This window comes from Staurois parvus, unplaced genomic scaffold (genome assembly GCF_062004578.1).
Source record: "Staurois parvus isolate SC_StPar_1 unplaced genomic scaffold, SC_StPar_1.0 ptg000362l, whole genome shotgun sequence".
NCBI lineage: Eukaryota > Metazoa > Chordata > Amphibia > Anura > Ranidae > Staurois > Staurois parvus.
In genome coordinates this window covers 409,283-436,378 of record NW_028318158.1, presented here as the reverse complement: position 1 = coordinate 436,378, position 27,096 = coordinate 409,283, and the positions used below count along the sequence as shown (strand labels likewise).

Sequence of the window (27,096 nt, the reverse complement as noted above, 5' to 3'; positions counted from 1 at the left end):
GAGGGTACAATATCTTTGTTTCTTCACCCTGCAGAGCAGGGAGAAGGAACAGAGAGATCTTTAGTAAAAAGCAGCACACATTAAACACTTGCAAGACACACACTTAAGCCCTTAATTACCCAAGATGTCAATCCCAGCTAGTGGCATTAGTACAGTGACAGTGTATAGTATTATCAGGCCTCAAAATTTCCACTCGCCTGCTCGCAATTGGTGAGTGGAAACAATGTGGTGGCAAGAGCTAGATCGATCAGACAGCCGATAGATATGGAGCGGGGTGCGGCGGGCAGGCTAAGCATTCGGGCATTCATACACTGCCCGAGGGCCCAGGGTCCATAGGGGGCCCTATGACAGGTTCCTGGAAGGATGGGGCAGGCCGCAGGGTGGATTGTGCAAGCAGGCTCCAGGTAAGGTCCGGTGAGAGGAGAGAGAGAGTGATATAGCCCGATGAGGAGGGCACTTCTCAAACTGGTGAGAACACAGGGTGTAACAGCGGGAGGAAGGGGGAGGAACTGACTGAAGTGCTGAGAACCGGAGTGTGACAGGCTGAGAGAGCCTGAGCGGAGACGTGTGTGTGTGTGTCTGAGTCTGTGTGGGTGTCTGTCTGTGTGGGCTGGGGCTCTGTATTCACTTTATGTAGTAGGGGGGCCCTGTGTGTGTTCTAAGGGGCACATTGTACTATAATGGAGACCATGTGTTCTAAAAGGGGGGATAGTGCTATAATTGTGAATAGAGGACATACTGATCAACCCCCTTTCTCTCCCCCCCCTCTTTTTCTCTCACCCCCTTCTCTCTCACTCTCACTTCTTCTCTCTCACTCCCCCTATCTTTTTCTTTCACCCCCCCTCATAGCTGGGAGGGAGTGAAAAGTGTGGTAGAGGACATGGCTGTGGGTGGAGTAGGGTGTGAAGGGGGGATATATTTATTTTTGTAACTTTATTGTGCATAAAACATATAACAGTGTCATTTAATGAGATCATTTATGAGGGCGTGTTTAGGGGCGGAATTTTGGACAGGGCAGGGTAGGGGTTAGGTGGGGCAACTGGTGGCGATGAACTCTTAAGGCCAGACTAGTAGTTTAGGACTTGAAATTGTGAGCCCTGGTAGTATCACTGACTACTGTATTAGTGTCACTGGTGATGCCAGTGTCAGTTAGTCAGTTCCCATCCAGTGTCGGTGTCAGATTGCCCTATGCATCACAGTCCTACTAGAAGCCGCTGATCAACGCCATTAGTAGCATTAAAAAAAATCCAGACAAATTACAGAACCTCGCCTTATTTTGATACACCTGGAATGTAGTTAATTCACTTAGGTGGTTTATTCGCTTTGAGTGTCTCCTTTTCAAATTATAATTCCATGAGACCTGATTTTAAAAGTGGGTTGCAAGAAGGGGAGTTGAGTCAGTCCTCACACTTATTCAGTTAAGTATACTGAATTTAGTTTGAGCTATTAAACTCTGTAAACAACAGGAGTTTTACAAACCAATGAACTTTTGAAAATGGATCTAGAGCTCCAACTGCTGGTTGAAAATGAAAGTACAAATTATCCATATGCAACATGTCATGTTTATCTGGCTATGAAAAGGGGAATATATTTAAACATATACAGTATTATATATTCCCTTTACAGTTTGTAAGCAAGGAGGAAGATAAGAGTTAGAGGAACAATTAAAGGACCACTATAGCAAAAAAAAAAAAACACAAAAAACTATTATATTCTGGTGACCTTTTATAGTTAAATCTTATAATGATAGAATGTACTATTCAAATTCTTTTTTATTTCACAAACTATTTTTGTCAACTTTTATAGGCAGACAAAAGAAAAAGTGACAGTTACAGGGGTTGGGACAAACCATACTGACAGGGCTGCTTACAATGGTTAGCTTTTTATTTGTATGGTTTCAACCTTTTTTCCTAAAAGAAACAAAAAACTGTTGCTGTAACTTCTTGTGTTAGAGTTTGGATTTAATGCATTTGTCACATGTCTAAAGCGGTATTAACCCAAAAACCAAAAATGTAATATATTGCAGCTTACCAATCATTACATTTGGTTTCTGCATTCATTTTCATTTTTAGGCTTTTTTCCTTCTTTTGTCCTGGTGATCTGGCCATTAAAACACCTCCTGTATTAGAGTGCCTCCACTCTGGATGAATGAGCACAGTGGCACCATTGGACAGCAGCATTGTCAGTCTGGGGAAGGGAAGTGTTAGATATATTAGGATATTTAGATACACTAACAAACAAAAGCCAAACTCCAGCTCATACTGCAGTTACACAAGAAGTTACGGCAACAGTTTTTTAAATTTATTGATAAAGGTTTTACATGAATAAATAACAGCTGATTATTATAAGCACCCCTCTCAGTAGTAAATGGTTTTTCCCAACACTCTAACTGCTAAATCTGCTGGATAGCTTGTTCTGATGAAAAACAACAGACTTGCTAGCTGGATCACCAGATAAAAAAAAAGAAGAAAACACAGCACATCTAAGAAATGGTAAACTGTAATATTATAAATGTTTGCTATTGGGATTATTAATGCTTTAAGGTCCATATATAATTAAATGGTCATCTAGGACTACCCTGTCCAGGGTGACAATGTTGCAGTGATTTTTCTACATAATGAACAGCGTTGTCATCTTGTTACAGGCAGTGAACAAAATCAACAGATCTACTGGCAGGTTATATAAGTAATAAAACTATGTTGCAGTAGGGACTACTAAAAAAAATTAAATTGTTGTGTTAATGCTAATGACAGACTGCATCATATACTGTATGTTGTTTTTTTATTTTGCAGATGTTGGAGGGGTGAGCTAAAATAGACATCACACACATTGAACCCAGCTAAAAGCCAGGCTAAATCCTCTTTGGAAGTAGATAACTGAAAAAATGACAGTTTGTAAAATAAAGGATATCAAGACATTCAACAACTTCTATCAAATTGATTGATATAAAAGATATTACATAAAATCAAAGATTCTCTAAAGAAATCCCACAATGTAATATTTTATATAAAAAATAAATAAATAAACGAAACAAGATGTAGAGTTGTCGCATGCATCTGCAGTCTCCATTATTGCAGATGGACAAAAGAAATAAACAATTGTCGAGCCAGTGAAGAAGTAACTCTTGGCAGAGAAGGTCAAAAACACTACAAGTAGTTTTATTGCACTTCCAATAAGATAAAAAGAGAGAGGTCTGGAAAAATATCCTGTACTGCATCACTGCCATGAAACTCCGTAGGAGAGATATGTGGGCACCAAAAGATAAATGGCAAGTGGGATTTTTCTGGCACCGTCCACAATAAATCTTTGTTAGAAAAGAAAAAAAAACATGTTTCATAAAATGGAAACATGTTTGTTCCAAAATAACAACTGGAGGAACTCAACACAAGTAGGCTATTATTGTAGTGATAATAATGTATCTGCAGAGGTCAGGGTCGTAGCAAGGTCCACATATTCTAGGTGTAGAAACTGAAAAAGAGAGTGAGTTCTGTAACAAGTCAATGAAAAGTTTGTTCTCAAGAGAAAAAAAATATCTATCTATCTATATATATATATATATATATATATATATATATATGTGTTTTATTTTATATATATATATATATATATATATATATATATATATATATATATACACAGTATGTACACCCCAACAGATTTGTCAGAAAAGCTTTCCTTCCCTTTCAGAATCATCATGTTGTATGGGACACTATACTATAAAATACTCCCACAAAAGTGGGCCATTGATTGCAAACAAGATTTATTAATTTGCACACAAAAAAGTATTTTTCCTAACAAATTCATTCAAGACCATGTTGCAAAGTGAATACACCCCAATGAAAGTCTTAGGAGCAAAGCTTAATTTTGGATAACAAAATCCTAATTAACAATAATTCATCTACAGGTGAGTCTAATTGTTCATTAAATAGGTGTCTAGCAGACAGTTAATTATAAAAGGGTGTTACTTAACAAAGAAAATACCTTCCCTGTCAGCAATGGCACCACATGGAAGAGAAATGTCACAAGGCCTGAGAAAGAAAATAATTTCTAAACACAAGGAAGGTTAAGGCTACAAGAAGATCAGAAAAGCTTTACTTATCAGTTAGAATACTGTAGCAAAAGTGATACAAAAATTTAACAAAGATGGAACTGCAACCATCTCACAGAGACGCCCAGGCTGTCCATGGAATTTAACACCGACAGCAGCGTCTTCTGATGAGAAGGGTAGAAGGAAATTGCCATGCAAGTTCACTGCAGTTAGCTAAAGAAGTAGAAAGCCAAACTAATGTGATTCCTATGACACAATATGGCGTACACTGCAAAGGAATGACATGCATGGGTGTCATCCACAAAGGAAGGCTCTCCTAACGCCCACGCACAAAAGAATTTGTCCAGGGTCCATGCACAAAAAAGCCTGCCTAGAATTTGTCAGGGTCCATGCTGAAAAAAAAGAAGACTACTGGGACTCTGTACTCGGGAGTGATGAGACCAAGATAAATGTTTTTGGAACTGATGACTTCAAAACTGTGTAACGTTGCAAAAGTGAGGAGTACAAAGAAAAATGCTTGATGCCTACAGTGAAACATGGTTTTGGTGTCCTTCTGTGGGGCTGCATGAGTGCCCCTGGTGTCAGGGAGCTGCTTTTCATTGATGGTGTCATAAATTCACAGATGTACTGCTCTATATTGAAAGAGAAAATGCTACCATCAATCCGTGCCCTTGGTCGTCGTGTACTTTTCCAACATGACAATGATGCAAAACACACATCTAAGGCCACTTCTGCATTTGTGAAGAAGAACAGGGTGAAAGTGGTTCAGTGGCCAAGTATGTCTCCTGATCTAAACCCAATCGAACACCTATGGGGAATTCTGAAGAGACAAGTTGAACATCACTCTCCATCCAGCCTGCAGTCTCTAAAAGAGGTCGTTCTTGAAGAATGGAAAAAAATAGATGTTGCAATATGTCACCAACTTGCTCATTCCTTGCCTAGAAGACTTGGTGCTGTCAGTTGTGTATTTAGGTTTTGTGCTGCCCTAGGCAACACAAAAAACATCTGCCCCCATAGACACAAACCAAACTCCCCCTTCCCCCTCCCGTGGAGAGAGCCTGACATTGACCCCTGCCCCCCACCTGGGAGAGCCTTCCATTAACCCCCCCCCCTCGGCGATAGAGAGAAAGACACTTATCTTCACAGCTCCGGACATCCCCGGGAACGAGAGTAAGGCTCTACATACAACATCAAGTAGCCCGCAGCCTCTCTTGGATCCCACCTGATTCCTATGGTGTGTATGTCCCTTCTTTCATCCCTTCTTCTGTGGGGATGTGCTGCCCCCATGAAAAATGCTGCCCTAGGCAAGTGCCTTGTTTGCCTTGTAGTAAATAGGCCGCTGGTTGCTGTCCTTACAAAACATGGAGGTCATACAAAATACTAGATGTAGTAGTTTTTGTTGTAGGATGTATTAATTTTTGCTTCAACTAATGTGAGTAAAACTGAAGATTTTGTAACCTAAGTTATATTATTAACCTTACTTTCATGTAATGAGCTAAACAAATGTTCTATAAAACTCAGTGTCAAAATTTTGGAAATTGTTCTTGTGTACATTGAGTTATTGATTAAAATCTTACTTTTCAAAACAGGTGTACTCATTTATGCTGAGCACTGTATATATATATATCTATATATATAGGTTCAAGTCAAACCAGGACTTTTAATTTTACAGGTATAAAAAGCGATGCTAGCGTGGCGGTACTACACACAGCAGTATGTGTCAAGTGTGTCCTCTTACTGATAGGCTGCGCACATGTTGCAGGCCAGTGCAGAAATTGTTAATCAAGATGGCAGACAACAGTGTTAGTGCGTGCATGGAACAGCATGTAGTGATGACGATCCCGGTCGTGGTGGTTCCCAGCCCACAGCAGTCATTCCTGTAAAAATTCAGCATGTGGAACACCTGATCATGGATAATCGATGCATAACCTGTCGTGAAATTGCTCAAGAAACAAATTTTGCTGTGGGAATAGTGAACACAATGATAACAAAGTGAGGTAGGCTGTCCTAGGATGGTTCAGACGTACTGACAAATCTTTCTATGCCGAAGCTTTCCAGGCATTAGTTAAATGAAATGAAAAAACATACCTGCCTGTTTGCAATACTTTCCAGAATGTAGATGTGCAGATCTGTTTAAATTTCTGGCACCTTGCTAGTGTGCCAGGATGAATGGCACCCGCAAGATTTTCACAGGTGATCAAACTGTGGACAAAGTCATTACCTGAGCCTACTTGCAGTTGGCAGCTCACCACAAGGATAGATACCCCCACAGATGGACATTTACCCAAAAATGTATAAAGATGCTCCAAGTGGAAAATGCTTAGGAGTCAAAAATCAGTATTGCTCAGCGATATAACAAGAAGGGAAAAAGAAAGCTAACACATTTTAGGGGCCACACAATCCTCCTCCATCAGGGCTGGGTGAAATGGCAGAATGTTAAATGGACTCAAAAGTACTCCTAACCAAAACCCATAAAGTCTGGATCCAGTGGACTATAATTACAGGAAGAGCCAGGCAATGGGTATTTCCTCCGGCAGCTATATGTGATGCCACCTTGATGTGGTGGAACAGGACAACCTAAAGAACCACTGAGGCTGTGTGAGGCTCAGTGAATAAATGCTGTATCCAATATTGTGGCTATTGATAGCACTATGGAGATAGCACACAAGTACCAGCACAAATTCGAAGTCTGCAAAGACCAGTTTATTCAATTCAAAAACAACATTTTTAATATACCTAAATTCATCACCAAAAGTCACAGCCCCGGTGCGGGTAAGGAATGAGGCTTACATAGTCCCACGTTCCACAATGTTAATGTGGATGGTAGGTTTGGAAGCAGCAGAAGTAATGCCTTGATAATGATGATGTACGGCAATGTGTCCACATAATCTTGGAACTCCTGAGGGGAAGGGAAATCCTGTCTACTGGTGTCTCCAGAAGTTTCCAGAAGAGACATGGCAGGAAACCGGAAGCTCACACACTGAGAGAACACAGTGGGAGCCCGCACAAACAGGACGTGATGTGAATAATTTCCTAGGCAACGTGTTTCGGGGAGTGGCCCCTTTGTCAAACCAGATCCATGGCATAGCAGCTAACATGTGGTCCTGCAGTTGGTGTGCAATATTAGGGTTGTATATAGAGCTAGCACTGTTAAACAGCCCATTGTGCTGACACCTGTCAGCCATCCTGGGCTATTATCTGTTCCTATCACAGCAGTTTTAGACACACTGCTAATTTCATAAGCCCTGAAACAAGAGGCATTTTGAGAACTCTGAAATACAATATTTTTCTTGATAGATTTAAACAAGTAAAATATAAAGAAAGCTTTAAAAATTTTTGGCTACCAATTTTTTTTGTGTTTGGCACTCCTTCAGTTCAACTTTTCCAGAGTTATTTTTCATGTCAATCCTTGCCTCTTGGAGGTTCGCCTATGTTAGGGAGCAGCCCAGATTAAAGACAAAGATAATTCTCTAAAAGGAATCAACTAGGTATGTTACCATTTCCAACTTAATTCAACACCACTGCAACCACAATGATCTTATATAAGATAGAATGAGACCTTTTAGAGTAATTATTCCCAACCAAGGTTTTGTGGAACCCTAGGACTCCTCCAGGGGTAGCTAGGGGTCCCTTGAACTGTGACTAACTGACCTTTCTTCTGATGATGCCTGTATAGTTCCAGGTCCAATGCCACTTGGCAGAGCCAGCAGAATTACTGCAAGAGTGTCGTTCTGGCCACCCCTATAAGGGAACATTCTTCCCATTTCCACCACCATAAAGTTTATATTCCCAAGGACCCCCAATGAACTAATCTTGCTAGGGGTTTCCTCCAACCTAAAAAATATTTTAAGGTTTCCTCTGGAGAAAAAAGAAGGGCTGTTATACAGCAAGTGGGCAGAGCTTGGAACTTATGTACACATTCTATCCCCAAGTTACAAGGAACCTGGCAAGCTGTTGCTGAAGGATTGATCCTAACCCACAACATCTGAAATAAAATATTGTAATTAGCATAACAGCAGAAAAATTCAAAATAGAAAAATAAAGATCTGTGCTTGAAATTATTACAAGAAAAGTTCTTATAGAAAATGAAGGTCTGCTTTAAGTAGGGCATATTTTCTCTTCAAGGAGCATTATGTTATATGCCTGTCTCTTTCTAATATATCCCCTTTACCCAGATGTCCTATCAATTTAAATGTGTTTACTATTTTGGGAGTCGGTACTGGAAATCAATGTTGCAGTCTAGTTTGCAGCAATCTGATACATTTGAGTTGAAAGCAAAGGACACACTTTACTCTGCGTCTCGCCAATATGTTTTTCTCATCAGTAGGAGGTTTCAGAGAGCTGGGTTTGTAGATTATGTTCTAGAATGGATATTTTGTTAAAATAGCTCCAAGACTATCAAAAATAAATTTGTATCAAACCCAAATTGTAATAGAAAGTAAATGCTAGGAAGTTGGCACGATAAGGTGCCCTGTTGTCGCTGGTATGTAACAAAAATCTATTTATTCCAGTTTTGCTGCAGTCCCCAAAAACACAGTGACTTCTGATGTTTGTGGAAAGTAGGCACACCTTCTACCCTCGTCATTAGACCCAATTTTTTCTTATAAAACAATTAAGATCAAACACCTTGTAGTGTCTGTTTTCCAGTGCCTATAATTCTTGCTTCCAATACAGGCTTCCTGTATGCCAAGCCGAAAAAACAATATTCAGAATGGCTTTGTAAAGCATGTACACTTCCCTAGGTTAAAATACCATTAAACCTAGACTATGAAAAACTCTCAATACATGCTGTGTAACCAGGGGCGGACTGACCATTTGGAAACTCGAGCACTGCCCGAGGGCCCGGGGTCAGTAGGGGGCCTCATGAGATGCCCCTTTTTCACAGGCTTTTTTGAGTTTGGGCAAGGACACAGGGGCCCCATGATCTCCTATTGCCCGGGGGCCCCATGAGTTGTCAGTCCGCCCCTGTGTATAACAGAGTGTTTGTACTCACAAAGCCACTAAAGCATTTGTTTTGTGTAGAGTGAAATACACCTGGCTGATCCTGCTCTCAGCTGTCCCTCCCATCTTCTCTGTGTCCCCATTGCTGGCTTAGATTGTGTAGACCAGCTGGTGTCCTCTACTGAACATGCCCCCATTTTAGTTTCTTTATAAGCTCTTCATTTTCTCCTTGTTCTCATCTGTGCAGCTCACATGATTGTAGAGTCACATACGTGGGCATATACACAGAGGGAAATGGCACTCCCCTCCCTCCTCCTCCATGTTCCGCTACTGCTAAACACTATGGTGACAGGATATAGTATGTTGATTCATTACATTCACTAAGAAACTCACAAAGAAACTTAGCTTTAATATACACCAGTATTAAATATATCTAATGTAATTGCTAATACCTGTAAAGGAAAAAATGTCTAGAGTGCAGATATCCTTTGAACAAAATGGAAGTTAGTGTCAATCTTCTTTGACTCCGCCTACACCATATTAATGCACAAAAAATACACATTTGATATTCAATAAAGAGTTAAATAGAGTTATAAAACAGTTCTTTGATACTTATAATTTGCTTTAAAGTGCTCTTCTGAAACTGTTTTTGCTTTAGTCATGTACCTGGTACAGCACCAATCAGTGCTGGCAAGGCAGAGACTCTTATGCAGGCCATAGACGGGTCGAACACCGGCCGATTTTTCGAACGATAAATGAAAAATCGTTCGTTGGTTCGGCCGACGTTACCACCAACGAATCAAAAAATCATCCGACTAAATCATAAAGTTCACATCATAACTTCTGTCCCTTTCAGGTCACAGCTCATGCGCAGATTTTTTATTGTTAAAACGATCGTCCGATTTGGCCATCATTGCTGGGAAAATCGACCGATTGTCCAAATCGGATGCAAATTTCCCAACATAACCGATAATCTGAAAGTGCAAAATACACGAAAAACGGCCGACGAACTAATCCACTAACGGTACGAAAATCGGCCGATTTTTCTTTCGGCCAAAAAATCGGACGATTAACGACCCATCTATGGCCTGCATTACTCATATAATAAAAGCCCCTCCCAAGGATATTTCCCTGCAGTTACCAAAGAACAGGGAAATATCATGTGAACACACAACAGCACCACAGGAATAAGGTACTTGAAGGAATAAAATACAGTGGCATGATATATATGATTGTGTGAATGAATTTTGCCAATTAACACTTCTCTGTTTAGTATCACTTTAAAGTGTTACAAAACGCATAACAGTAAAATCAGTCTGTATATGCAGTAAAGCATGCTTGTTATACTCACGTTGGAACCTAAGGGGTTAATCCTCTGCATTGTGTAAAAACGCTGTTTAATCCTGACTTCTCTGATCCTCCCCTTCTTCCAGTGCCCCCTCTTATCTCCTGATAAGACATATGGTGTGGAGTCACTCTGCACATGCTCAGTTTGGTGTTTATTGATAGAGAGGTTTTTTTTTTTTCTTGGGAGAGTGCATATGATCAGCACAGGGCCAATCAGCACTGTCCAGACAGAGGACAGGGGTCCTGCATCCTCGACGAACAGTATGAAAACTCCTACAAGCTTTACATGTGCTCGGCTGGACACTGATAGAAGTCACAAGACTGCTATATACTGCTGATGAGAAAAGGTATTTAGCAGTTTATATTTACTAAAAGAATTGCATTTCCATGTAGTGTGTACTGTGGTAGATCAGATATTGCGAATGCAAGGTTCTAGGTTTAGTAACGCTTTAAGTCTCTTGCTGAGAGTAAATAATATTAAAATATCCATTGATCTGCCAGAAATCCCATTTGCTCCTAATATCCTGTAGTAAGCTGACAACTCTGCTAATGTTTTTTCTGCCTGGAGATGGGCTTCAAAGTTGGACTCCAGACACAAAACTTTCATTCAAATATATTCCTGAACAGCCATAAAGAATATAAATCCACTTTGTGTGCACCAAATACCTTTGCAAACCAGTTACTACCTTTTAAAAGCAGCAGTGGCGTCATCACTGTGCTGTACATAGCCTGTGCAGAGCAGAGCTGTGGGAGGGACCCAGCAGTCTCTACCCACTACAGGCTGCCTACAGAAAGGTACAGGAGGGGCGGAGGCAAGACCAGTCACCCTGCACAAGGAGAGATCAGCAGTGACTGGTCTTTATGACAGGACACTGCTGCACAAAAGCAAAGTGTTACACTGGATTACTGCATGGATCTGGATGAAACACACAAAGGCCACCATGATACAGTTAAGAGTACACATGGCTCTTGTATCTAGACAATAGTTGAGCTTTAAATTCATCTAAAATTATTGTATCTCTCCTGTTCCTTTGTACCCAGCGCTGTGTGTTCCCCTTTCACCATCTTCTGTCCATTAGTCTAGTTTACTTCTATTATTAAAAGCAAATTCAGATCACAATTGACTTTTCATCTGTATAACAAGAGAGGAGATATTTACCCTGACAGCCATGTCATTGTAGAAATTCATCTTCATAATGAAGTAGGCTGTCTGTGGAAAGAAGAGAAAAGAGAAAAAAAAATTATATATATAAGTAAGGGTGGCACGGGTCCTGGTGACACAGAAGCCCGTCTCCTATTTTTACATACGGCGAGATAAGAAAGTCTATACATAATACATAATACCAGTTTCAAACGTATCAAACTTTTGTATTGCAAAAATGGGGTGGCTAATACATAATGCAGGCTTAACCAGAAAAATCTTTGACAGTCAGACCCGGCGCTAATGGAGATGTATGATCGTAAAATACTCTCCGCTGAATTTGATAATCAATGGGGCTCTACTTAGGATAAAATAACAGTGCGGGAATATTCACAAGTCTTGGTGACACGTACCACTGTATGATTTATACACCGAGGATTCTTATGCCCCAAAACTCGCAGAAACATAAAAGGAATTCATATTTCAAGACGTCTGCTTTAATGAAAAATTCAAAGATAGGCCTGTCTTCTGTCGGAATCCTTCAAGGAGACATACGCGGCGCTGAAGCCGAAATGAGCCATCCGACCATCTGTACAAAACGTTATGTACTTAGCCGCCATCCGAGTAATCCTTGGGAATTTTCTTTCATTTAATATTCATTTTAACATCATAAAATCATAAATAATTAGTGTTATTTGAATTGCCGAGTCTGATCCAAAGCAAATTGTCTGTGGCGAGCAGCAGGGCTGGATTATTTATCAACAGGCTGGGCAATTAAGAAACAGTTGGCTGCAATATGTTATTTACAAATGAAGACAATGATGCTGCCACGTTTCTCAGCTCTCTCTTTATCCATTATGGGTGCGACAGAGTCGTTCCTGGCGTTTAATTAAAGCACAGTTTTTAAAGTCAAAGTTACTGTTGCAATTTGTAGATGGTGAAGAATAGAAAGATATAAAGTTTTAAAGAGTAACTCCACTTTTTTTGGAGAAAAAAACATTCCCCTCTGAGTGATCGATGTACATTGCAAGGATTTTAGCAAACCTTTTTGCAGACTCCTGTCCTTTGTTATTCTGAAGAGATAGATGTTTGTCTGTTTCCATGAGAAGAGTAATGCAGGCCATACATGGGTTGACTGCTGAATGAGTTTTCTTTAGAAAATCACACATTTTGTGCATTTTGTAATCCACTGGTACCACCATTGATTTCGAAATTTGACCAAGCCTTTAATTTCACCTCATGTTGCCAAGGAAAAGAATTTTCATGGTCAAGAATTTTCTTTTCTTTCCAGGTCACAGCTCTTGCTCATTTCTTTTTCATTTACATTGCTTGTACGATTCTCCCATCATTGGGTACAAGTTTGTTTGTTTTTCAAAAAATTTCCAACATACTCGATCACTCAAATTTGATGGCTGCTCGAAAATCGGCTGTTGCTGTGGCCCTTAATGGGCGAAATTCGAATGAAAATTGTTAGAAAAGTTTTTGAAAGAAAATTCTTTCGGAATTCGATGTATGGCTGGTTTAAATCTGTATGGGAGCAATTTCATAATTATCAATCAGTTGCTGCACCTGCACCTAATGAGGAAAGTGGCAGGGTCTGCATTCCTTGATTCTCCCTTCGGGAGAATCTCATCAAAAAGGATTTTTTTTATTGTTGCAGTAGATTCCCAAAATTCGACATGTATCTTAGTGCAGACTCAGGGGAAAATCAGTAAGCCAATTACACAAGCAGAAAATGCTGGTGGGGGTGGGGGGGTGGTCAGGCTTCTGTGTAAAGAATGCTTCCAGGTTGCCATATTGCATTGCATTTTACAGAAATCTACAGTGCTGCAGATTGAAAAGAAAAGGTCATTTTCAATAACATTCAATTACAATATTACTTGTGAGATATATATATGTATATATATTTTATTTGCAATTTTTTCCCAGGAAAGTGGAGTTACCCTTTAAAGTGTATGTAAACTCTTAACAATCAACTTCTTTTTTTCGGTCCTTTTCATCAGTTACAGTTGTGACCAAAATTATTCAACCCCCAATGCTGTAAAGGGGTTTAGGGACTATAGTGTACATTTGGAATTGTATTCAGAATCAAATCCTACAAGGACGTTGTAACTACCCAAATGCAACTAAAATGACATCAATTGTTTATGTAATACAGTAGTAAATGGTTCTTATGTGGTTTCTTCATTGCCACAATTATTCAACCCCTTAAAGACTACCACTCTGAAGAACAGAGGTTCATACAGGTGCTTTCCATCAGGTATTGAAAACACCTGTGGATGTCACCGAGCAGCAATCAAGCATAATAAGCACCAATTAGGCAGCTTTAAAATGACTGTGATACTCAGCTCCTTCTAGACATTTACTGGTGTGGTTACAAACATGGTGAAGGCAAGAGAATGGTCCAGGAAGACAAGAGAAGAGGTGATTTCTCTTCACAGGAAGGGCAATGGCTATAAGAAGATTGCAAAGATGTTAAACATACCAAGAGACACCTTAGGAAGCATCATTCGCAAATTCAAGGCAAAGGGCACTGTTGAAACGCTACCTGGTCGTGGCAGAAAGAAGATGCTGACTTCGACTGCTGTGCGCTACCTGAAGCGTAGAGTGGAGAGAAGTCCCCGTGTGACTGCTGAGGAACTGAGAAAAGATTTGTCAGATGTGGGTACAGAAGTTTCAGCCCAGACAATAAGACGCACACTGCGTAATGAAGGCCTCCGTGCCAGAACTCCCAGGCGTACCCCCTTGCTGTCTCCAAAGAATAAGAAGAGTCGACTGCAGTATGCCAAAAGCCATGTGGACAAACCACAAAAGTTGTGGGATAGTGTTCTGTGGACTGATGAAACAAAATTAGAACTGTTTGGGCCCATGGATCAACGCTATGTTTGGAGGAGGAAGAACAAGGCCTATGATGAAAAGAACACCTTGCCTACTGTGAAGCATGGTGGAGGGTCAATCATGCTTTGGGGCTGTTTTGCTTCTGCAGGTACAGGGAAGCTTCAGCGTGTGCAAGGTACCATGAATTCTCTTCAGTACCAGGAGATATTGGATGGAAACGTGATGCAGTCCGTCACACACCTGAGGCTTGGGAGACGTTGGACCTTTCAACAGGACAATGATCCCAAGCATACCTCCAAGTCCACTAGAGCATGGTTGCAGAGGAAAGGCTGGAACATTTTGGAGTGGCCATCGCAGTCACCAGACTTAAATCCGATTGAGAACCTCTGGTGGGACTTAAAGAAAGCAGTTGCAGTGCGCAAGCCTAAGAATGTGACTGAACTGGAGGCCTTTGCCCATGAAGAATGGGCGAAGATACCCGTAGATCGCTGCAAGACACTTGTGTCAAGCTATGCTTCACGTTTAAAAGCTGTTATAACTGTAAAAGGATGCTGTACTAAGTACTAAGATTGAATGTCACTTGGGGGTTGAATAAAACTGATAATGCTGTGAGCACAGAAAAGACATTTGTGGTTATTTCATTATAACTGTTATGTTATATTTGTCTGACCTACAAGTGCCTCTTTAATGTAAATGTAAGCAAGATGACTGAATGATCAAAAGCAATGTCAAACTGGCCAAAACACTCAATTTCAGTGGGGGTTGAATAATTTTGGTCACAACTGTATATATACTATTGAAAGTGTTTTGTTATATCTATTCTATAAGTGCTAAGAGCACCTGTTGATCTTGCTAGAAACCCAATGCTGTCTTGTGTTCTGTGTACTCTGCAGTCTTCTCTCGTAGCAGTGTTATCAGCCCCTCCCAGGTTACTCCCGTGCAGGGGCGGACTGACCATTTGGAAACTCGGGCACTGCTTGAGGGCCCGGGGTCAGTAGGGGGCCCCATGAGATGCCCCTGGTACCTTTTTCATAGGCTTTTTTGAGTGTGGGCGGGGACACAGGGGCCCCATGATCCCCTATTGCCTGGGGGCCCCATGAGTTGTCAGTCCGCCTCTGCTCCCGTGTACCACAGAACACCTCCTCCTATGTTAAGAAGGTGAGAGGAGGAAGTGTGTTGTAGTCCTAACTAATTCCTGTCCGGGGGGGGGCCACAGATCGCTTCTTCAAAGATACAGTACAGAGAGTGAGCGCTGTCATGCTAGGACAAGAAGAGTGTTATTGGTAAGATCATCAGGTGTAAAAAAGTAAAAAAAAAACCAAAAACCCTGCAAAAGGAAAACTAATGTAGTCACCATTTAAAAGCACTGGTAAGTAGCAATATATTACATTTTCAATTGCAATAAAGGTCTGTTCTAGCCTGTAAATTTTTGTTACCACAAGTGTACGTGAAGCCAAAACATTTTTGAAGTTTTGGATAGAGTAGGAAAGGGTTCAAACACCTCTCAGATTTGTTATTACTGTCTGTTTACCCCCCTGAAGAGATTCACCCATTTTATTTTTTTGCAGTGATAGAAACTGATGAGAAATCCACAATTTTGGATGGAGTCACGGGAACAAGAGATGAATGCAAATCTTCCAATGGGAAATAAAAAGCAAAAAAAACGTAAACAAAAAAAAACACGCAAACAAACAAAATTACACACACAAATATATATATATATAAACTAACAATAAATGAGTAAAAATCATAACTTGGTTCTTAACCCCTTTGCGCCAGCGCCTCCCAGCCCTTTAAGGGTTTCAGAAGCCAGGAGGCGGGACGGGGTTTAGGGTCATGTGACCGCCGCGACATGCAGTCACGGCGGTCACATGATCGGGAAAGGTCCTGATCGAAAGAGGAGATGGGGACCTTTCCGTGAGTACCAGACATGTGTGCAGGGAGCGCGGAAGGCGTGTGCTCTCAGCACATATGTTCTTTTTTAATAGAGCCCAAATGTGTGACCGCTCAGCGTCTAGGCCCAGACACCAGAAGGCCGCACATTTGCATTCGGCCGGCGTGAAGAGGTTAAAGCTAAAGTTTAATCTGCTTTTATTTTTCATTCCCTGGTTTCCTTCATCCTGTCATCAACATGCTAATGAAATTTTGAGAAAAAAAAACTCAATTTCAATTTCGTTATGTCTCATTTTAGATCCACTGATGTCATCACTGGCTATCTGTGCTTCTCTATGCAATGCAGGCAGATCATCACTGGTGGGAGGGTGCAGTACATAGCTTCCTGGAAACATCACAGCATCCATCCTCAGTATTTCTCTCAAGAACCCTCAACCCTGATGCAAGCAGTGGTCTGGCATTTGGGAGGAGTTATGCAAATATTACAAAATGCCTTGATGGGTGGGTGACAGTCTGGAAGAGTGGGCAGACGGGATTTGCGTTTAGCCTGCCCTAGATATTGCCCACATGTGATGGTGAGCCTCCAGTCAGGAAATGAAGTAGGCTCTATCTGACTTGCTGCAGCTTCTAATGCACCCTGTAAGAAACTCACAATGTGCATTGAAATAAAACTAAGCTTTTATTTTGTACATCTCTGCAAGACTACAGGTAAAGCTGCAGTTCAGTTTTAACGATTCCCTACTTAATCTAAAGCCAAGTATACACTAGTAGAATTACATTCGACATTTTTTTGTTGTAAGAACATTGTAAGAGCATTCGTTCATTTTTCTAATCCATTAGTGGGCTCAAATTGACTTCCTTTTTGGCCACAGTGATGAGAAATTTTAAAGGTGCAGGATGGAAAATCTTTCTTGATTGTACGAATTTCTAACAGTGTATGTGTTTTTGTTGAGTAGAGTCAATTATTTTCAAAATCTATTGCTAAAAGCAAATAAAATCTTGAACTACTTTTGAACAACATTAGAATGTAATGAGAATTTTCAAACAAATTTTGGGAAGAATTTTTATACGAATTTTCCTCTGAAATTCGACTAATGTATACCCAGCATAACACGATAAAAAAAATAAATATATATGGGACTCTAGTCAAAACTTTTTTGCAGTGTGAATGACAATCTTTGCTTGTATTTTGTTGCTGCCTATGCTTCATTTAGTCTAGGTTCACACCTATGCAGGTTGCGTTTGAGGTGTTTCTGCACTGCATTTTGCGTTGCAATTTTGCACTTGCGGTTTTTCCACATTTTTGATGCGTTTTGCATTTTTTTTTCATTTTTTACAATTTTCTTGTTGCCAGACAGATTTTAAACACAAAACGCATCAAAATCATATCAAGAACGGGGCAAAAACGCAATACATGCATTTCTGCAGTGTTCCCATTGAAGTGAATAGAACCAAAAACGCAACGTTTTCCATTCAAAAAAGTCTCTGACTCACTCTTTCCAAAAAATGCACTGGGTGAAAATGCAGAGATGTGAACCTGTTCCATAGGATATTATGTTAAATGGACTGTACTGCGTTTCTGCAAAATGCGGCAGAAAAATGCTTAGGTGTGCACCTGGGGTAATGGAGGATTTCTACCTCTGCAACGATGGAGGTCATCTGGACACAAAGGGGTTGATTTACCAAACCTGCAGAGTGCAAATCTTGTGCAGCTCTGCATAGACACCAATCAGCGTCAAGTTAGACACCAATCAAGCGTCAGCATCAAGTTTTTTTTTTTGCCAAAGCTTAACTGAACAAGCCGAAATTAGAAGCTGATTGGCTACCATTTACTGCTGCACTAGATTTTGCACTCTCCAGTTTTAGTAAATCAACCCCAAAGAAAACATGGAAATAAAAATACTTTTTTTTTAGTATAGTGAGGATAGGGAAGGTTTCAAATTTTTGTTAAGTTTTTATTGCCGTCTGCATCCCTGTTATAAGATACCCCCTAAATTCTAGTACAGGTGACAATGATCACTAGGACAGGAAATATTGGGAAAATCTCCCTAGTGTGAACACAGACAGAAATAAAAATTAGACTCCAGTTCTACGTTATCATTGAACTTTCATATTAAGAGACAGCTGCAGAATCCTGTAACAATTTTTTTTAGGCTGCCTTTTCTAAGTGGCTTTTTAATGGTCCTGTTTAGCTACATTTCTTGATGAAATTCAACTTAGACTCCATTCACATTAGCACGTCTCCAAAGACGTGTGATTTCCAGTGTGACTTTGGAGCATGACTTTCATGTGACTTATGGTGCGACTTTGATCTGACTCTTCATTCAATGGACTATAGTTGCATCAAAAGTTGTACTGAAGTAGTGCAGGAACTACTTTCAAGTCGCTGCAACCTGAAGTCGTGCAGATTTGAATGGTACTCATTGTAAAACACGGGGTGCGACTTGCCATGTGGCTTTGGACCCAAAATTGTGTGAATGGACTCTTAATGACATGTATTGCGTGGAGTTATTGAAGTTAAAAACTAGGTTTCCTACTTTGTATTCTTATAGTTCATATTAGCCGAGTAAGCTAGGTTCACATTACTGCGTGTCAGGAATGCGCAACAAAATGGCATGTGTTCCCGACATAAAAGTGAAACACACTGCTCTTTATAGTCAGCAAATCTCGATATGATATCGCAGCACCATGTTCAGTGAAGTGTGATTTTAAAAAAAGGTTCAGTGTTAGGGTCCAGGTCTGAACCTGTGACCTCTGTGGTATCTGGCTGTGGTTCTTCTTGCTGTGTCTCCTGAGATGCTAGACAGCTCCCTGTCTGATCTCTTAGAACAATCTTGCCTTGTCTCTTGTTTCTGGTGAACCTTCACTTCTTTGCTCCTCCCATGAACTTCCTGATTTAAAAGTGAAGTATGGTTAAGTGAAAAAAAAAAACACACACACATTATATTATACTCACTTAGGTGGATGCAGCATTTATCAGGTCCTGCATCTGTCCCTCACCGGCTCTGCACAGAGAACTGAGAGATCAATCATAGCTGATCGCTCAGTTTCCCCCTCCACTCTGAGCAGAGAGCCATGACTGTCAGTCTGCAGCTCTCTGCTCTGCCCATCCAGCGGTCGCCGGGGAACCAGGCTATGGAGGTGGCGGGAGAGGCTGGCTCATGCTCTCAGCAGATTGCCAGTCCAGGCTTTTGGGTGGATCCCAGTCATATAGTCAGGATCTTTTCTGAGCCTGGACTGACTCTGTGATGTCAGTAAACAGTAGGATTTATCCCGCTGTTGGCTGAAAATGGGTCACAGGAGTGCAGAACGAACAGCATTTCTCTGATCCATAGGAGAAGTATAGCCATAAGAGCTTTGGCTATACTTCTCCTTTAAGCCATTTCTCTGTACTTCCTGTTTGGCAGATGATTGTGTTCTCTCCAGCTGATATCTTGCTCTTTTGTATACCTGCAGCTGTCCTTATCTCCACTACCTCTCATTATCAACCTTTGGCTTGTTCCTTGACTATGCTTCCTCTTGATGCGAACCAACAACTACTTGTTACCAACCTTTGGCTTGTTTACTGACCATGTTTCTACTTGATCCCTACCTGATATATATCTGCTACTGAACCCCTGCTTGCCCACCTCCTGGTGGGGCAAATCTGAGGACCACGACTAATAGATAGCAAAACCCATCTCTACCATCAGGAGCCCTGATGAACAACGTTTAGTGCTTAGACTCTGCTTGTGTACTCATCCTGCTGGATGGTGAGAGCCTCTCTACTGCTATAGCTTCTGGTTTCCAAGCATGACCCCTGACAATGACAGTCAGAGACTTCTTTTCTTGTAGCCCACTGAAATGAACAGGCTGTCTTACATGCAGAATGCATGTCGCAGGGATGTGATCCAAGCTTTAATGGCCTCACTGATTGTGATTTTTTTGTTCATTTACTTGGAAAATAAAACAGTATTTTGCTTTCTACTTTTCTTTGGAATGATTTCTGTGTGATAATGTACATGCTTGAAATACTGAGAGAAATATCAATGTATACTGGATCGGAGCAAAAAAGTTGGCAGTGGCAAATTACACTACAACTAAACTCTAGTTTTAAAAAAGATCATTCTATTCAAGCATGTATACTTACAGTGATACTAAAGGCACATTTCTTTCTTAAAGGATAAGTTCATCTTTTGACCAAAAATTATAAATGCACATTTTTTTGCAGGTAAAAAAAATGTGCATTTATTGTTTTTAGTTGCAGGAGCCTGTAAACCATCGCTGATGCCATGCAGGTCTCCTGCAAATCTGTCAGTTAATCTGCTTGCCCATACGGGATGTACGGGAAAACAGATATACTGACAGGAAGAATCAATTAACTACCACAGCACTCAACAGTGCCGACAGCTGCTAAGGACTTGTAGTTTATTCATTCACAGTCGAGCTGTATTCAAAAAGTGACAGCTTGTACGGGGAGCTTCTCCCCATACTGCTGTCACAGTAAGGAGGGGGGTATTGGGCAGCAGCTGCAGTTTATATACGTGAATTTGCATTTCCGGGTAGGGGGCGCATGCGAGCCACGCACGCAACCTACTCGCGCCGCCATTCGCAGCCGCGGATGTCCCGGCCGGTGATTGCCTCCCAGCGTCGGTGATTACCGACAATCACCGACGGGGAGGAAGACTGTTTTGTTTACAGTCTTCCTCCTTGTCAGCTAGGGCACACTGCTCGGGATGGCTGTGCTCAGCACAGCCATCCTGAGCAGTGTGCTTACAGTGAAGCACCCCCCCCTGCCCCCTAGTAAAATACGCCCTACACACAGTTAACCCTTTGATCGCCCCTCACATTAACCCCTTCCTGCCCACTGTCATTAGTACAGTGTCAGTGCTGTTTTTTAGCACTGCTCACTATATTTGTGTCACTGGGAATGTCAGTGACACCAAGTTAGTTCCCCTCCAGTTTCAGAGTGCCCGCCGCAGTCCTGCTAAAATTCGCTGATCGCTGCCATTACTAGTAGGGAAAAAATAAAATCCCAGTATCTATACCGCCATTTGTAAATGCTATAACTTTCACATAAGCCAATTAATTTATACATACTGGGATTTTTTTAAGCAAAGACATGGAGCAGAATACATTTTGGCCTAAATTTATGATGAAATTGTATTTTTAAAATTTTTTTTTACTAGACATGTTTAATAGCAAAAAGTCCAAAATATAGTTTTTTTCTCAAAATTGTTGGTCGTTTTTTGCTTATAGCGCAAAAAATAAATAACGCACAGGAGATCAAATACCACCGAAAGAAAGCTCAATTCGTGGTAAAAAAAAGGACGTAAATTTCATCTGGGTGCTGTGTTGCATGACTGCACAATTGTCAGTAAAAGTAACGCAGCGCCGTAACGCAAAAAATGGCCTGGTCAGGAAGGGGGGTAAATCCTCTGGAGGATAAGTGGTTAAATACAAAAGAAGTCATACTTATATGTGCAATATTGCTCAGAATGGTTGCTTTCCTTCTCTTCTGGCAGTCCTAGGTGGCACCGTTGGCTCCTCCCTCCTCTGGGTGCCTCTTGTGGCAAGCCAGGTGCTAAGGAGCTGTTGGGTCCGAAGCCGGCAAGCCACTCCCCATTCTCTCCTCAAAGAAGTTTGACTGATGGCAATGGGAGCCTATGGCTTTGCTGCCCTCTGTTTCTCCTGTGAAAGCAGGTAGTGAGGGGAGTGGTGCTGGAGTCAGAGAGTGCTGGAGTCGTGACATGGAGACAGGTAAGTGTTTAGTGATGGAGGGTTAGGACAGGTAGTGGGGTGATTTTCACCTTAATGAAAATCATGCATATAGCTAAGAAACATTTAGACTTTTGAACCACGTTTGCTCTCAGCCTCGTCCAATTCTCCAAATTCCTTTTTTTTCTGCAGCGATCTGAATTCATGTTAGAGGATGGCTACGTTTCTTTTCCATGATCCCACTGTATGTAGGAACATAGCCACCTCTCTTCCTCATTCCACCAGGTCCACCAGAAAACCTGACAGGCGGACCTCATTGGACCTGCCTTGTGAAAAGGGCTTTAAAGTTACTTACAACCTACTTCTATTTAACTTTAACACTGTAACAGGGGTACTGTGGCAAAAGACTTAAAGAGATACTAAAGGATGGAAGGATTTTTAGCTAAAATAAAAAAAGGTTATACTGTAGTTATATTGCAAAGAAATGTCCCTTACCTTCTCATCTGGAAGCCCCCCTCCAGCGCTGTCCACTGCTCCCTCCTCCAGGCATCTCTTTAGCAAGCAGAGTGCTGAGGCGGCACACATGCACACTTGCTCCCAAGACGGGCTGAGTGCGTCCATAGACACACACAGCACCAGTAAGCCACACCCCTGTTCCCTTTTGACAGGAGTTTGACTGACAGTAGCAGGAGCCTATGTGAGACAGGAAGTGACGAGAGTAGTGCTGGAGCCAGAGACAACGCTGGAACGGGGACAGAAGTCAGGTAAGTGTTTATGGATTGGGGTGAGTAGGACAGGTAGTGCAGAGATTCTTACCTTAATGCAGGAAATGCATTAAGATAAAAGAGTTTTGACTTTAGAACCACTTTAAAAATATCCCTAACTACAGCAGCCAGGTGGATCAAGTTCTTTTCTAGACAGAGCCACATGTAAGTATTTCACTGTATCTATTTTATATACTAAAACAGCATTCCAAGCACTGACACTGTGCGGGGCTGACTGCCCATGTTCTACCCACCAATGATATCATTGGTTGCCAAGGACATGTTGGGCATCCACGCAGTATTCTTGGCTACCACTCCTCTACCTCTCTCAGTCAGTGCCAAGGCCACATGTAGATGTGTGGGGGCAAAAAGCAGGGAGAAGGCTGGATAAGGGATGCATATGAGCGCCTCTGAGCTTGTACAGGTAGAAGGCAATGTCTGTTAGATTTGCTAGTTTGCTAATTGTTGACAGTTGTTATATTAGTTAAGTATGTTGTATAATCGCTTTTATATACCAGTATTTCTGTGTTACTTACTATTGATCCCTAAACTCTGCTTTACTTACTACTCACCTCTGAACTCTGCTTTACTCACTACTCACTTCTAAACTCTGCTTTACTTACTATTCACCTCTGAACTCTGCTTTACATACTAGTGACCACTGAACTCTGCTTTACTTACTATTGATCCCTAAACTCTGCTTTACTTACTACTCACCTCTGAACTCTGCTTTACTTACTATTCACCTCTAAACTCTGCTTTACATACTAGTGACCACTGAACTCTGCTTTACTTACTATTGATCCATGAACTCTGCTTTACTTACTATTGATCCATGAACTCTGCTTTACTTACTATTGATCCAAGAACTCTGCTTTACTTACTACTGATCCATGAACTCTGCTTTACACACTAGTGACCACTGAACTCTGCTTTAGTTACTGTTGATCCATGAACTCTGCTTTACTTACTATTGATCCATGTACTGTGCTTTACTTACTATTGATCCAAGAACTCTGCTTTACTTACTATTGATCCAAGAACTCTGCTTTACTTACTACTCACCTGTGAACTCTGCTTTACATACTAGTGACCATTGAGCTCTGCTTTACTTTCTATTGAGCAGAGTTGCTTTACTTACTATTGATCCATGAACTCTGCTTTACTTACTATTGATCCATGAACTCTGCTTTACATACTACTCACCTCTGAACTCTGCTTTACTTACTACTGATCCATGAACTCTGCTTTACTTACTACTCACCTCTGAACTCTGCTTTACTTAGTACTCACCTCTGAACTCTGCTTTACTTAGTACTCACCTCTGAACTCTGCTTTACTTAGTACTCACCTCTGAACTCTGCTTTACTTACTACTGATCCATGAACTCTGCTTTACACACTAGTTACCACTGAACTCTGCTTTAGTTACTATTGATCCATGAACTCTGCTTTACTTACTATTGATCCATGTACTGTGCTTTACTTACTATTGATCCAAGAACTCTGCTTTACTTACTATTGATCTATGAACTCTGCTTTACTTACTATTGATCTATGAACTCTGCTTTACTTACTACTCACCTCTGAACTCTGCTTTACATACTAGTGACCATTGAGCTCTGCTTTACTTACTATTGAACTCTGCTTTACTTAGTACTCACCTCTGAACTCTGCTTTACATACTAGTGACCATTGAGCTCTGCTTTACTTTCTATTGAGCAGAGTTGCTTTACTTACTATTGATCCATGATCTCTGCTTTACTTACTATTGATCCATGAACTCTGCTTTACTTACTATTGATCCATGAACTCTGCTTTACTTACTATTGATCCATGAACTCTGCTTTACTTACTACTCACCTCTGAACTCTGCTTTACTTAGTACTCACCTCTGAACTGTGCTTTACTTACTACTCACCTCTGAACTCTGCTTTACTTACTACTCACCTCTGAACTCTGCGTTAGATTCTACTGAACTCTGCGTTACTTACTATTGACCTCTGGACTCTTTGTTACGTACTATGGATCCCTGAACTCTGTGTTAGTTTCTACTGCTCCCTGAACTTTGCTTTACTACTGACTCCTGAAGTCTGATTTACTTACTAATGATCCCTGAACTGTGCTTTACTACTGACCCCTGAACTCTGATTTACGTCTCATTCTCAAGGGCACAGGCTCCTGCTGGCAGAATCTTACATAAAAAATGCATCCACTTATACCTGCTGATATCTGTTGTGGTTAACGCCAAAAAAGGTTGAGAAACACTGGTCTAACTCCTAGACCTAACCAGTAAACTCACCTCAGCCTAACCCCTATAACTAATCCGAAACCGTTAAAGCAGGGGTGCTCAACCTTTTGAAAAACCTTTCCTCTGAAGATGCCGTGTGGGAGGGGCGAAATGCGTTAGAGGTAGACGTGATGTTATATCTGGCCGGTGGAATGAATGCCAGTGTGGTCCAGCAGTTTCGGCGCTTTTACTAATACTTTTCATGTAAGTGCAAATAATTTTAACTGTAATATTAATAAAATTATTTATGCCCTAATTATGCTATGAGGGCCCCTTTTGCCATCCCTTCATTCATGTGAGAGTATACCAGCCTTTTGACCCCTGAAAATGCAGAGTGACTGACTGAGGGGAATACAAGTCCCAGCGATCACAAGAGATTTATAACACAGGCGTATTTGACTCTTTACAATACATGTAAGAGTCCACAACTGTCGGTGAGTGTGGGGACAAAGGAGTGGAGCACCACACAGTGATTTTGACACTCGTTGTTTTGGAAGAAGATTGCACAACTTCACTATAGACTGCACAATTATTTGAACTCTTTATTTGATTTGTGTTTGTACAGACATTGGATATTTAGTATTGTATAAGGCAGTGCTTTGAGTTGTTTCATCTTGGTTTATATAAAATGGAGATAAACCCTATCTCAGCAGCAGCTCTATTATACAGAAGTGTTGATGATATAATATTTAGTTGGGATTTCACACATTGTTTTTTTTTTTACATTATTTGTTTTCTTCACATTTTTTATAATTTTGATGACACATTTGGTGACGTATTGGTTTAGTCCTAGCGCAGGTCATTGTTGTAGTTATATGTCTGAACATTTATCTTCTTGTGTGTCTTCTTGTTGTGTGTTTTCTTTGTTTCTTTCTTTTTTCTTTTTGTAACTGTATGAGATTTTAAACAGTGTTTCTATATCTGTTCTTTTTTAGACACAAACACACACACCTACACTATCCTTAAGTCCCTTGTCACACCGGTGTGACTTGTCATGTGATTCTGTTGGAGTCGCACCAATTTTCAAGTACTTTGTGCACTACTTTTTGCAAATTCAGGTGCAACTTGCATAGACATCCGTGCATGAAGTCACACAGATGTCTTCGAAATTGCACCTGAAGTGCACTGACATCCGACTTTGAAATTGTGCGATTTCAAGTGAAGTTGGATTTGGTGTGATCGAAGAGTGATACATGACAAAGTATTCTCAGAACACCATGGGGTTGATTTACTAAAAGTGGAGAGTGCAAAATCTGATGCAGCTGTTCATGGTAGCCAATCAGCTTCTAAATTCAGCTTGTTCAATCAGGCTTTGACAAAAAAAAACGTAAGCTGATTGGTTCCTATGCAGAGCCATACCAGATTTTGCCCCATGCAGTTTTAGTAAATCAACCCCCTATACACTAACCAAAAAGACAGCACACCAGAGCTGCTTGCTTTGAGGCACAATTTGTCTGATTGAGACTTCGGACTGAGGCGTCCAATTATGGATGTATAAACGCAATGAGCTATTGATGTAATAACAGCTCAATGACTCACTAAGCAAACTAAGAACATTTAAAAAGGAAAAATGAATATGCAACATTGAGATGACTTAAAGAAAAAGGGAAAAAATATTTTTTAGAAATTATGTTCAAAAACACTTAACATTTCTTTTAAAGGGAGACTGGGGCAGGATATATATATATATATATATATATATATTTATATATATATATATATATATATATATATATATATATATACGAAACAAGTGCAGTGAACAGCACAACGGGTGTAGATTGTGTCCAAAGCAATCAGACCATCCTACTGGTCATATATAGAAAGAATTAAATCAGGGATTGCTGCATTTAAAAACATGTTCAAGCCTGAGGAAGGGCGTTAAGCACTTTGCCTAAAATTGCTGCATTTCGGAATATAATACACTTTTTAAACTTTTGTACATTTTTATGGACTTTCAATACATTTTAAGTCCAGCAATCACTGATTAAATTCCTTATTTATATAAATTACAGACAAGAAACATTTCTATAGCCTTTAGGAGCTTAATGAAGAACTCTCATAATCCAAAAATTACATACAGGTCCACATATGACTGAATACCTGTGTTAGCGTATCCAATGAAATAGTATTAGAAT

The 27,096-nt window shown here is 40.6% G+C and overlaps 1 protein-coding gene across 1 annotated transcript in view; it reads right to left on the bottom strand.

Annotated features, from left to right (window-relative positions):
- The window catches only part of SPATA17 (spermatogenesis associated 17), a 210,180-nt gene that overhangs the window by 159,995 nt on the left and 23,089 nt on the right, over nucleotides 1-27,096 (bottom strand). The window contains exon 4 of the mRNA XM_089685004.1: nucleotides 11,496-11,546. Coding sequence (XP_089541130.1) covers nucleotides 11,496-11,546 — 51 coding nt within the window. The remainder of the gene's footprint in view (nucleotides 1-11,495; nucleotides 11,547-27,096) is intronic.